This window comes from Pectinophora gossypiella, chromosome Z (assembly GCF_024362695.1).
Source record: "Pectinophora gossypiella chromosome Z, ilPecGoss1.1, whole genome shotgun sequence".
NCBI classification, from domain to species: Eukaryota; Metazoa; Arthropoda; class Insecta; order Lepidoptera; family Gelechiidae; genus Pectinophora; species Pectinophora gossypiella.
Genome location: NC_065433.1, coordinates 9,597,422 through 9,610,766, shown reverse-complemented (window position 1 = coordinate 9,610,766; position 13,345 = coordinate 9,597,422). Strand labels below are relative to the sequence as shown.

At 37.7% G+C, this 13,345-nt stretch overlaps 1 protein-coding gene across 3 annotated transcripts in view; it reads left to right on the top strand.

The window, feature by feature from the left end:
- The window catches only part of LOC126379853 (nuclear hormone receptor FTZ-F1), a 64,051-nt gene extending 50,732 nt beyond the window's left edge, over window positions 1-13,319 (top strand). For 2 of the 3 annotated variants that reach the window (XM_050028809.1, XM_050028808.1), the window contains 7 exons: window positions 29-651; window positions 3,861-4,119; window positions 4,371-4,471; window positions 4,597-4,739; window positions 4,918-4,977; window positions 6,072-6,121; window positions 6,994-13,319. In XM_050028809.1, the coding sequence (XP_049884766.1) occupies window positions 29-651; window positions 3,861-4,119; window positions 4,371-4,471; window positions 4,597-4,739; window positions 4,918-4,977; window positions 6,072-6,120 (1,235 nt within the window). In that variant the 3' untranslated portion in view covers window position 6,121; window positions 6,994-13,319. The remainder of the gene's footprint in view (window positions 1-28; window positions 652-3,860; window positions 4,120-4,370; window positions 4,472-4,596; window positions 4,740-4,917; window positions 4,978-6,071; window positions 6,122-6,993) is intronic. The other variant, XM_050028810.1, reaches the window with a different exon arrangement.
- Window positions 13,320-13,345: the final 26 nt, after the last annotated feature.

Genomic DNA, 13,345 nt, shown 5'->3' with positions numbered 1-13,345 from the left:
CTTGAAACATGTTATAATCTTGTTACAGCCGTGCGAGCGGACCGCATGCGCGGTGGCCGCAATAAGTTCGGTCCCATGTACAAAAGAGACCGCGCCCGCAAGTTGCAGATGATGAGGCAACGACAGATCGCAGTACAAACACTGCGTGGGTCTCTGGGAGATGGCGGACTTGTGCTCGGCTTCGGCTCGCCGTACGCCTCGGTGCCTGTCAAACAAGAAATCCAAATCCCGCAAGTGTCATCGCTGACATCATCACCGGAGTCGTCACCGGGGCCTGCACTACTAGCAGCGCAGCCGCCGCAGCCGCAGCCACCGCCTCCGCCACCTCACGATAAGTGGGAGGCTCACTCTCCGCATTCCGCCTCGCCGGATGCATTCGCCTTTGACGCGCCAGCTACCACCGCTGCTACGCCCTCCAGCACTGCAGAGCCAACCAGCACTGAAACCCTTCGAGTGTCGCCCATGATACGAGAATTCGTTCAAACAATCGATGATCGCGAGTGGCAGAACTCGCTGTTCGGACTCTTGCAGAGCCAAACCTACAACCAGTGTGAGGTGGATCTCTTCGAATTAATGTGTAAAGTGCTGGATCAGAATTTATTCTCTCAAGTGGATTGGGCGAGAAACACCGTGTTCTTTAAGTATCTAAAGGTGAATTTCCAGATAAGTATGAAATCCTGTCCCACATCCTGAAACCCTTCTCCTGGTGTACACCAATTTTGCTTGCGAAATTTATGCATTGCGATGCTGTGCGATATTGTCCGTCAACTTTTAGACAGATGACTTTATCTAAAAAGCTATGCGAATGGTTATAGTTTGGTGCGTGCAGACAGCATTTAGGATGTGTGAGTGGAGGCGTGTGACGCAGTGGGCGACGCGGTGCGGCTCGCAATCGATACGCCGCGCCGCCCGCGCCGCGCCGCACCAACTGGGTCAAGTTCCCACGACAAACGTGCCGCCTGCCGCTGTCGTCGCCTTCTAAACATACTACATATAAACGTGCTTAAAAATACACATTGTTGCATAAGTACATCTTTTCCCCGGTTAAATTAAATGGTTAAAAGTAGGATTAGAACACGTACCTAAAAAAAAAAATCCGAGATAAATATTTCGTTCCCGCGAAATCGGCTTGTAAACTGTATTTTTTTTAGATATAAACGTAGTGATCAATTAGGAACATTGGGCGGGAGTTCAATCAATCAGCAGGAGTCAATCAGCGTGGAGTAGAGCGAGAGCAGCAGCGGCTGCCGCACCGTGGTCGTCGTACGCTTACGCAAGAGCCGCAGCCGGTCACGTGGGCGGGCGACGTTGCCGCTCCGTGTACCACCGTCCCGTTCTCGCAGGCTGCCTTCACTCCATGCCAGCAATTTTTGTTTGTGCTAAAATGACGGCGCTTATTTACGACCCATTCGCGGAATTAGGACGGACGACAACGTAGATGAATTGTATATTGTAGATATTTAGTTGTTTACGGAAACGTCAACAAGAGAACTTTAACGCCATGTAAACAATGATAGAATTTAGTGTTATACGTTTATACATTTTGTAACGGCTCATTGTTGGCAGTCCGTAAAGAGTAAAGTACGAACGATGTTAAATAACACAAAGAGCAGCGTAGAGATGTTGATGACCTACGATTGCTTTCTCCAGACGGATGTGATGTAACGGTGCGCTGCGGCGGGCTCGAGGCGGCAACGCTGCACTTTCGTCGGCGCACTTGACACACTGCCCGTGGCCGAGTTGCCGCGAGAAAGCACTTTTTACCGCGGCGCGTAACCGCCAGTAACGGAGACGCAACGAGTTAGTCGGCCTTTCTTAGCTTTCTCTTACATAATATTACCAGTTACGATTAGTCGCATAACATAACGGCCGCGGCGCGATGAACTTGAGCGGTCGATGACGTGCCGTTGTGTCATACATGCATCTCAATTGTTATTTTAATATTACTTTGATATATGTACATGTTGAATTAAAATAGTCGGACCTTTACTCTTAAAGGTTGTTAAAGGCTGATTTTAACAGTAATAGCTAGGTAATTTTGATATAGCGCTTGAGTTAAGACTGAAACTTCAGTGATCAACAGTATCTTTAAACGATTCATCTAACTGGCTGCGTTCGTTCTTTAATGTTTTAAAACATAAAAAAGGTTTAATGCATTTATACCGTGTTTGAATTACATCATATCTTGCTCTTTGTAGTCTAGACATTAGCCAACCTTTGGTTGCGACACGACCAATAATGACAACGACTCACTTCGGTACATTCGATGCCTTTAACGCTCTACATAGTCTAATTCACATTCGACATTTAGTTGCCATTACTCTACATTTTTATTTTTTATGGATTATTAGATCGAATATTTGATAGTTATTTATTTATTTACATTATTTATTCATAACGCAAGCGGCGTTACTAATTATGTCACTGTTACGCCCAGTTCACACGGCGCTTCAATTTTGGTGAATCGTTAAAAACTCTTGCTGAACAAACTTATACTGTTTGATTTTTTACATTTTAACCAAGGGTTCTGGGTAATCAAGTACCTATAGGTTTCACAATATCTCATTTTACTTTTCAAAAAGAGAACACATTCCGAAATCTCTTTCTAACAGATTCAGGTCACTAAATACAGCGTTGCCTCATAGCTGCTGTAATATGATAATAATATGTAGGTACAAGTCATCGAAAGAGGTTGTACTTCTTACAATGTCTTTAAATTGGTGATGGAGAGGAATAGATGTATATTCATATTTTTTACATCAAAATTTGAGAATATGTTCTTTTTTAATATTGTACCCAAATACAGATTAATCTATTACGTTTTGGTTAATAAAGTTTCGGTTGGACGTAAATATCAAAAGCAGTCGAGGCGACTTTGACCTACTTCGCGCGCTACCAAGCACCGTCGACGCGAGCCAAGATGGCCGCCTAAAGGGAATGCTAACCAAAGCTAACGGCCCAAAAGGTCGCATCTCACGTTTGCCTTCATACTTTTTCTCTACTTTACTGCGCTATGAATAAAAGCTAAATTGTAGTCGGTTGCCATAACCAGTAACGAGTAGGTCGGTGCCCAATATTACATTATTAGGGCTCATATTCCAGAGTGACGTGGCCTGACAATGAAAACGGACTTCCTTTACAGGATTTATGTATAGTTACTGAAACTCTAAGTTATATTGAAAAGATCGACTCAATAGATAGGGTAGTTCGATTTCGTCGGTCTGATCTCGATTCATCGTGTTGAGCAAGTGGCGTGCGGTGTAGCAATAGCTCCAAGCTCTAAAATTCAGTTGTAACATTTCGTAAACGGCAAATTTAACGCGCTCGCGCACCGCCCCGTGTTTTCTAATGCAATAAAATTTGGGTCACGGAACAGCGCTGAAGTCTGAGTCGATTATAAATTGTCAGATAGGAACGCGAGTTAACTTGCTAATTTAATAACGAAAACGTATCGTAACTGAAAATTCTATGCACAATAGTAGGTCCTGAATGATATAAGAGCGGACGACTGCGTCACACGTTCCACTGCACGCACATGTCGTAGGATGAATCCCCAACTTAATTATTTGCCGTCTTGTGAAATAAGTTTCTTGGCTTTGCATGTCATAAATATTATTTTCTTTTTTGTTAAGCACTTTCGAGTAACGGGGCAGTTTCCATCTGTTATGCAATAGTTATTAGATAGAACTGGCAAGCGACTAATTACTAACTTTAAATTAGTTTTGATGCACTCAGAACGAATTGCTTCGTTACTCGTGTTCCCTTATACTTTCTAGACGGCAAATTATTCTCATGGCATCGTATTGCGATGAAACCTTAACGATGTGGACGTGTTGCATTGCGGATATGCCTTGTTCCAGGTGGACGATCAGATGAAACTTCTGCAGCATTCATGGTCCGACATGTTGGTCTTAGATCATCTTCACCAGAGGATGCACAATGGCTTACCAGACGAGACCACACTCCACAATGGACAGAAGTTTGATCTGCTCTGCCTAGGACTACTAGGTGTGCCATCCCTGGCCGATCACTTCAACGAGCTTCAGAACAAACTGGCGGAGCTCAAATTCGACGTCCCGGACTACATATGCGTCAAATTCTTGCTACTACTTAATCCCGGTTAGTATCGTCGTCAGTTTTTATCTTATTCTCAAATCCGACTATTTGTGTTGTTATCAGATTGTTTTTACCTAAATTCTGCCCCTTTTGCGAATGATTTTTCTTTTTCTTTATCAGCTTTTAATTGAATACTTTCGTATGACCAAACATTAGCTGTTGAGTTGACAACAGCATTATTTCTCTTAAGAACACTTACAGGTTAAAAATTACATGTTGGGTGTTTATTTTGAAGCATACTCTTGGGGTTTCAGAGGTGAGGGGCATCGTCAACGTTAAATGCGTCCGAGATGGTTACCAGACAGTGCAAGCTGCCCTGCTTGACTACACACTCACATGTTATCCCACGATACAGGTAACACCGGTTTCTTCATTTTTTTAATTTAATTTGTATTTGTGATAATTCTACATGAAGCACTACATATATTTGTCACAACAAATAACAACGGCGCATAAAAACACTCATTGTTGTTATTTCAGGATAAATTCGGCAAGCTGGTGATGGTGGTCCCGGAGATCCACGCGCTGGCGGCTCGGGGCGAGGAGCACCTCTACCAGCGGCACTGCGCCGGCCAGGCGCCCACGCAGACACTCCTCATGGAGATGCTGCACGCTAAGCGCAAGTGAGTCTCACCTTCTCCTAGTCTACCCGTCTTAGATCAACACCAAAAATATTATTACCAAAAAAAGGCAGACAAAACCTTAAAACACTAATTAAATAAATGTCGAAATACGTCACTAATACCTAGTGATAAAAACGAATATGCAAATCAAAAATGCAATAAATGTGTCTTATTCTAGGCCGAACGGAGGCGAAATGGTTAACCGGAATGCCGAGCACACGTCGACCCTAGACAGATTGTACGTTACCCTATGCTATAATATGACATAAGTTATTTAATTTATCTTTCACCAGCATATTGTAGCTATCATTTTTTTAATGCCACTAAACCAGATAGATGCCAGATTTGCACGCTGACAAAACTACGAGCGAGGAAAGAAAACATAAAGTGACGGTTTCAAATAAAATTACGACAAACCACGACAATTACAATTTACATTGTGAACGGCTCAAACTCCAATATTTTATGGCTCACAAACATGAAAAACATCACATTAAATTGTTATTTTTAACTAAAACAAACCTCAGTAAAACCATAGTTATGTACATTCTGTAGAAAAAATAATTAATTTCTTTCTTCGCTCATGTGTTATTACTATCTAAAACTCATAACGCATAGAGTTATCAAATAACACTTACGACAAACCATTCTTAAAAAAAAAATTACAAATCCAAAACTTAAATAGGGTGGTGGATATTTTTGTATTTTTGGAATATGATTCTTCCAGTGAATTCATTCAACCTAACATAACATATCATCATTACGCCTGTATCCCCGAAGGGGTAGGCAGAGGTGTATAGTGTCATTTAGTAATATACATACACCTACTTCTCGCCAGCTATGTTTAAGTCCCATGTAATGGGGGGCGAGCCTTTCATCATTCACGACAAAATTGGGCAGTTATTGTTATTTTTTGAAGCATTGCTTGCTTGTTTTTGTGTATTCACACGCATTAATTTAGTATTTGCAAAATACATTACGACTAGACAATTATAATAAATAGGCCATTAAAATGTTGCAAATATGATAAAATCAACGAAAAATATATTGGTATTGGTATGAATCTTGTGCATCTCAATGTTCCAATATCAACGACCAATTAATTTATGAAAACAATGTGACAACGCGATGTTCATATGAGCCTTGACTCTGGTGTATCTGATGCTTATGAGCAAGAATCATTCTTGTTTATGAGCACTTTTTGTGATAGTTTTGTGAAGCTTGGTAGAACACTGAGATGTCTATATTTAGCATGTTAATCTTGTGCTACTTCCTAGACAAATATTGTACATATAGTAACTGTGTAATGATGAATTGTGTTGTGTATGTCAGGTGCGGTTTCCTGCCAAGCGACACGATTGAGCCTCATTCTCCCATCTAGAGTAAGCATTCTCCTTTTGTACCTTGAGATCACATCCGTATGTAACTGCACATTACCACTCAATGTCTTTACTCTAATCACATTACTATATTTTAGCACTTATTTCCACAATTTGGATTGGATCGGGGTACAAAAAGGAAAAGTTTACTAAGAAATAGTTTTAAATCCAACGGGAATTTGGTTGCGGCTGCTTTTAAACTTTCAATTAAAATAAAGTTACGAGAAAGGATCCATTATTGTCCTACAGCAAAACTAAAATATACAATATATATTTCCGTACATTACTTCTTAATGGAATTCTAAGACACAAATAATTGCTTAAATCTTATTTTATCATTTCAAAGGGGTTAAAATATTTACATTTATTGATATATTACTAATAGTGAATTGATTACGTTCGTGGTTTACGACTTTTAGCATAAGTAACAAACTAATTTTGTGCATCGTGTCTTGTCTACGATGCTGTTGATACCTACTTAAATATAAATTGCCTATACTTAAATAATCACGCCGCGAGTGTTATCTCCATCATTACGCTAGACTACAACAAGACGAGCCTAATCTGGTCCACATTTTCCTCTATTGACCTTTGGCTCTATTTTTTCTCGCAAAATACAATGGTTACCTTCTAACTGTCATTTGCAGCAAACTTTCCAAAACAACGCGCATTTTCTTCATCATTAAAATCCTAACTTTTCATAACCCATTACAAGAAATGCATTAAAGAAATACTACTAGGTTTTCGCAATGCATGCATATGCAAATATGGAAAATAAAACTACATAATTAAATCATAACTTACATTATGCACCTAATACGTGTTTCTATCCGTTGATTCCATAATAAATTGGTGTTGGCGCTTTCTGTTTTCAGATCTTGAATAACCAGTGCAGAATAAGACGGAGACGTTAGATGCGCCAAGCGCTCTGAACACCACATCAGATAGAATATTATACAAAATATTACTTATTAACTAGCTTTAGTTTTAACTTGGTGTGTGATTAAATTTAATAAGTTATTGCGCCGAGCGCCGGCTGGCAGAGCCGAGCGTGCCTAGTCCGAATACAGATAAAACAAATATTTATCTACCTTATCTCTGTAACATAAATATACAAAAACGTTATACATCAGTCTTGTGTAGCTACGGTTAATTTATTTAGCAGTCTTACGTGTTACTTCAAAATTAAATAAGTACATTTTGTAAACTAGGTTCTCTAACTCCGGTGCGTAGCGATGGGATATATTACAATACATATTTTAGGAAAGCGTCTGTGATTATAAACGAAGAAATTTGAAGAAAACCGTTTTAATGTTAGTTGAGAAATATGTATAATATTGTTAGTTTTATTGCAGTACCTACGAGCGTCCTGTCACTCGACGTTACTTATAATGTACTATTCTTCTTTTTTAAGACTAAAGCACTTTAAATGGATTGTATAACTGTTTCCACAGTTGTGGTAGTTACACGGCGTAGCTGCTGCGGCCGTGGCGTGGGCGTGTTTTTTTGACTTGAGTGAGTACAATGCAAGTGCCGCGAGTATAGTTACTTGGCTTGAGATGTTTCAGATTTTATCGAGTTGATGTTTAAAAAATAAATCGTCTATGTATATTAAAATAAGAACAATTTAATCACAATTAATTCATGTTTAAAATTTACATTTGTTCTCTAAAGATGTTTATCTAAATGTTGTAATTAAAATTATTTTTATCGGCCATACCAGTACAAAATCAAGCTATTATCCTTGTAAATAAAATATATGTAGCACATTTACAGTGAATTATTCTACTTACGATGTAATTATGTAAAATATTCTCAACATACGTGCAAGAAGCCTTAAAAATCATAGATTTTTAAAAATATATATGGGTACTAGCGTCTACCGACCAGCGGTCGAGCAAGATGATGTATTTTTATAAAACATATTGTTCTTTATTAACATATATAATATGTTAACTGAAAGTACATGATTTCGTATTTTTCTAACATAATTAAAATATAGTAGCGTACGTAAAACTCTAATGATGAACTTTTAAAGTGGACATAATTATAAATGTATATCAATATGTTGTAATTATGAATAACTAAGTACCAACATAACACGTTACAAATTTAATTTGAGAACGTTTTATTTTTGTAATGAATTTTCGTTACCATATAGTGCGAGAGCCCATTGCATAAACCTGGATGCGTGGACGCAGATGCGGCCATTGAGCGCGGGTATATCCTCAACAGCTTGGAGTGGCGTGCGCCATCCAACTGTCACCATCATATTTATGGAGTGGGCTCTCAATTGAACACTCGAGTATGTGACGAAAGCTTTTAGTTATATCGAAAATGTGATTGATGGTTTGTGTTTAAATGCGAATGTTTATATATTATAAAGAGTATCTTAGTGTCATTGCACCAAGTGCGAGTATATAGTAGGCCGCATCAACGAGTAGGTATTATAAAAGTGATGTTTTCCATTAATTTGCCTTCGGCCGTAACCTAAGCTTTATATGTGACACATACGAACGTTAGTTCTGCACGTTTTGTCTATACCGTCCAGTGAACACTTTTAGATCATGTCATTCTCAGTGTTAGATATTTGATTTAATGTTATTGCAAATCCTAAATTTACTTTTGTTATAACGTTTCTTGATTGACGACCTCTGTAATAGACGTAAATACTAGCATGAAGTAACGGACATCATACAGATAATAGAACGGGGAGTACAGTAGTACCTGCCTAGCATTATATTACGCGATAATGAAACAACCAAGTTATACAAAGTTCCTTAAAATAATGTTGTGGTACAATTTATTATAATACAAAATAGTTGAACTCGTCATCACAGTCAGAGTGATTTTATAAAAATTTACCTAATAATAGGATTTGACACGTTCGATATTTTTGTGGCATTCTGCTTTATAACTACAAGTTCTTTTGTAATCGACCACCTCACAAATATAATTATTATCTATGTAAATATATACAGTTAGAATCAGTTAGAAACCCCACGTGTGTATATCTTGTTATTTAACAAGTAATATTAATTAATACATAATAATAACGGTGAAGCTGCGATTTCATGAAACTTCTTTTGGAATAAATATGATGCATGTCTCGGATATCTGACACTGAATTTGTATAAATACCTATTTTCCATTTTATACTTATATTTTATATATTTTATACATAACAATAATTAATAGTTTTCAGTTACTATTTTTTAAATATATTAATATATTTAATCATGTTTAAACGATTTGAAGGTTCGTCATTGCAATCTTTGTGTTGGATTTAGTAAGTTGTCGGAACCCGGCACAGCATCCTTAGTCTAAAGGAATCAGCGTGGTGACCTCTCTCGCCTCCAGTGTCGAGGGAGGTGCCCTCCGCGACGGCGCGCCGTATCTCGCAGCTTCACACGTTTCATTGCTTTATCTAAAGCAAAGCTGATCTGTGATGGTATGACATAGTTAGGTACTAGGCTGTGTGGGTCTTAATATCCGTACTTTAGAGGCACGACAGGTGGTGACCAATTTTTGCATATGACTTTCTTCCTATACGACTTTCTGCAGAAATAGACCTCGTTAATAGACGATAGGGTCGTTTTTAAAAGTCTGCTTTTGTCCAATGATTTTAACTATTCTATTTGTTCAGTTTAAATGTTAAATTATGAGAAATCGCTTATATCGGCTGTAGATTCCTTATATTAGTTTTGTGCATTTTATTTTACCAAACACATGTTACCATTTAATTAAATATTTTTACGTAATTATATACATTTATATTTGATTATAATGCTATACTACTTACAGTATTATTTTATATGTATATTATTATTAATAATCACTTTTCTAATACTAGGAATTAGTGATGTGCCGGATCGTTAAAAATGTATATCCGCGGATACGGATCTTAATTTTCTTATTCGATATTATTCGATTGGTGTCGGCGCTCGCGACCTTGAAACGATAGTTGACGTCTTCGCTCGCCGCATCGTCAGGCAGGACACGTTTTAACTTGCATTGTGCGGGTAGTACTTTTGTGTTGGTTATGGTAAAACAATCTGAATGGAATTTTATAGTTTTTTATTTAATAATTCTACTTAATCACCTGAAAAAGATCCGTAAAAGATCCGCGTGAAAAGTAACGGACACGGATACGGATATCCGGAACATCACTACTAGGAATCATATAAAAAAAATGAAATTTGTCATAACTTACGAAATTTTAATATTTTATTTTTTCATTGACCCACAGAAATAAGTAGTAGAAAGAGACATTGTTTACGAAGTATGGAAAACAACAAAGGCCAAACGAAACATATCTCAGATTATCAATTACAATGCGCGTTACTGTGATATTCAGTGGTTAAGGCTAATTACTTCCTCACACAAATAACTTAGAAGTAACGTAATAATCTGAATATACCCTTGGAATATACGACAACGTAATATCCTTTATTATTAAATAATTTATTTTGGTATACATGTAAACACCAGAAAAATATCGTATCCTAAAATAATATTTTACTTTCATCGCTGATTATTACGTATGATTTATTATTATACGAATAGTACTGAGATGTCGAAATTAAAAGCTGACCAAAGTATACAAATAAGTATTACTTTTGAACAGTCATAATTTTAAATAGCCGATTTGCATTATTAACGTCTATTCATATAAGCTCCTGTTGTTAATTTCTGGTGTACCCGATGTTCTTTGTGCAGATGTAGGAAGTATAAATGCCACTAAAAATACTTATGCTAAAATAGAAAACTAGTAAATAGTAACTTCAGGTATAAAGTCATCGATTTTCAAAAATATGCAGTGAATGCATATTTTCAGCATATAATTGATAATCTGCGAATTTAGACATACAATTTATTTCCACCGGGTCTGGATTTTTTATGCGCCGAATACTTTATTCGATTGATATTATTTTAATGGTACTTGTGTGAATGAATATATTTGAGATATAATCACACATAAACCTATTTTTTAATTGCACAATTGTGTCACCTGTATTAAGTGCAAATGTAGATGATTTTATTACCTGTTGTGGTACGGGACAGTATTTATTTATATTATATGTATTTGTTTAATATTTATTTGTTATATACGTATGAATATGTAGTATATTACACAGTGGTCGTCGCCACGTGATGTAAAGCAAGGTTACAGCGTCGTGTGCCATTAGTTAAGTGATCGTACAGGGTTTGTCCAGTCCGAGCGCGCGCCCCGGGCGCCGGGGCTCTGCCCACCTCCACGCCCCTGTCATGTGATGCCTCACAGAGGCATGCTACACCTTACCTTTTGTCATCACCTTGGACAATAAGCGGTTATATGTGAAGGTGCCAGTGTTCATAATTTATCATCATTCAGCATAATCGTAACCGTCATTTCTATCCTTTGCTTCTTGGTTTTTATTGACAACTATCATCTTTTGAAATATTTCATTTGAATATACCTACTATTTACGTCTAAGGTTATGTTATAATATACAGCGTAATGTTGTATTATTAATGTATGTGTAAGTAATATCTATATTTATGAATTAAAATTATAAGTATTTTAGAATTATAAGATACACGATGAGTGTTCTATGTAAATGTACATTTTGAGTTCAATTAGATGCTAAGTGAAGAGTAGTAGATAATATTGATAAGTGCGTATAGTCGGGCGCGGCGACACCGCCGGTGACTGCGCCGGTGGCGGCGCCGCGGCCGGTCCAGTTCGGGCGCTGTTACTTCGCTCAGATTCGGCCGCGCAGTGTCACATCATACACCCGCCTCCTCCGCCACGACTCCTCGAGGTGCCTCCAGCGCCGGGCTGGCCACAGCGGACCTCTCCTCTCTTACACGCAATAGTCTGTCTTCATCACACGCTTTGTCGATAGTTAGCGGGTGTTAGGTGATTGGTTTCAATGTAAGGGTACGTACGTGTCGCACACATTCCAAAATAAAGCTAATCGTAACGGTAAGTGACGCGCATTGAGTGACGCGTTACACTTGTAAGTTAACCACTTTGTTGTTCATTAACGATAAGTTAGATTTAATCTCAGTCGATGTTGTTTAACTATAGTCTGTGTATAGTATTCTTTTGGTTAAGTTTATGTGAGGACGTGAATTTGAGCGAATCGACAGGCCTCAGCCTGAAGGGTTCATACTAGCTGTAAAATCTTAAGTACCTAAGCGATTATTTCTGTTGCACCTAACTTTATTTTGCGAGCCGTGTTAGTTCTATTTTATTAATTGTACATATAGGTAGGGCGAGGTAAACAAAGTTTTTATTCAATCTAATGTGGTTATTGTTGAATCTGAAATGTGGGACTGGCAAATACCAATGCAATTGTCGCATTTTGCTGTTGACAAAGTTTTATCATTTATTAGATACCATAGACATTACGGCTATTTATGTATTGCTGTTTAGACGGTGGAGAGGTCTAGAATCGGGAATCGTATACGTGGCTATTAATATAACAAGTTAGGATAACTGCAAGCCAGGATGGGCCTGTTCCCAATGTTAATGTTAAGGCTCGCTATAAGCCACGAGAGGAACACACCCCTCGCATCTCGGTCCCTGACCGATATATGTTTACATTATAAGTACATATATACCAGAGGATTTCAATCATAAAGGCTAGTAGAATAAGGTTGCTCCTACTTTCATTGAACTTGGGTGACTCACAAGCACATGGCTAACTAATAAAATAATGTTAAATTATTATATTTTATTTGATTTTCTGTGATAATACCATTTTTATCTGAGTACAGGCTTTAGTAAAGTTGTACCTGTTTTTTAATAAATATAAAATTAGAGAATCAATACCTAAGTAGCTTAGTAGTTCAGTTGGAATGGAGCAACCATGTTATCTATCGTAACCACACTTGTACCATGTCATTACCTCACATTACATCTTTTATACATTAAAAATAATAGTTATTGTTGTCGCTAAACTTATTTTTATTGTCAACATATTGTTTAGATGTGTCATTAAGTTTAAATTGTAAAGACGATGATCTACTTTAGATTGCATTATAGATACATGTTTATGGCGGTGTGAGATGTCGCCCGTGCATCGTCAATGTATTTATTTTCTTGGTGATTAATAAATATTGTGAGACGCACGTACGCGCCGGCGGCGGGGCCTCGGCTCGCCACCGCCGTCGCTCGTTATTGTAGAAATAAATGATATTTTCGTTTAATAAATGCGTCTTTATTTGTGCCTCTGCGCG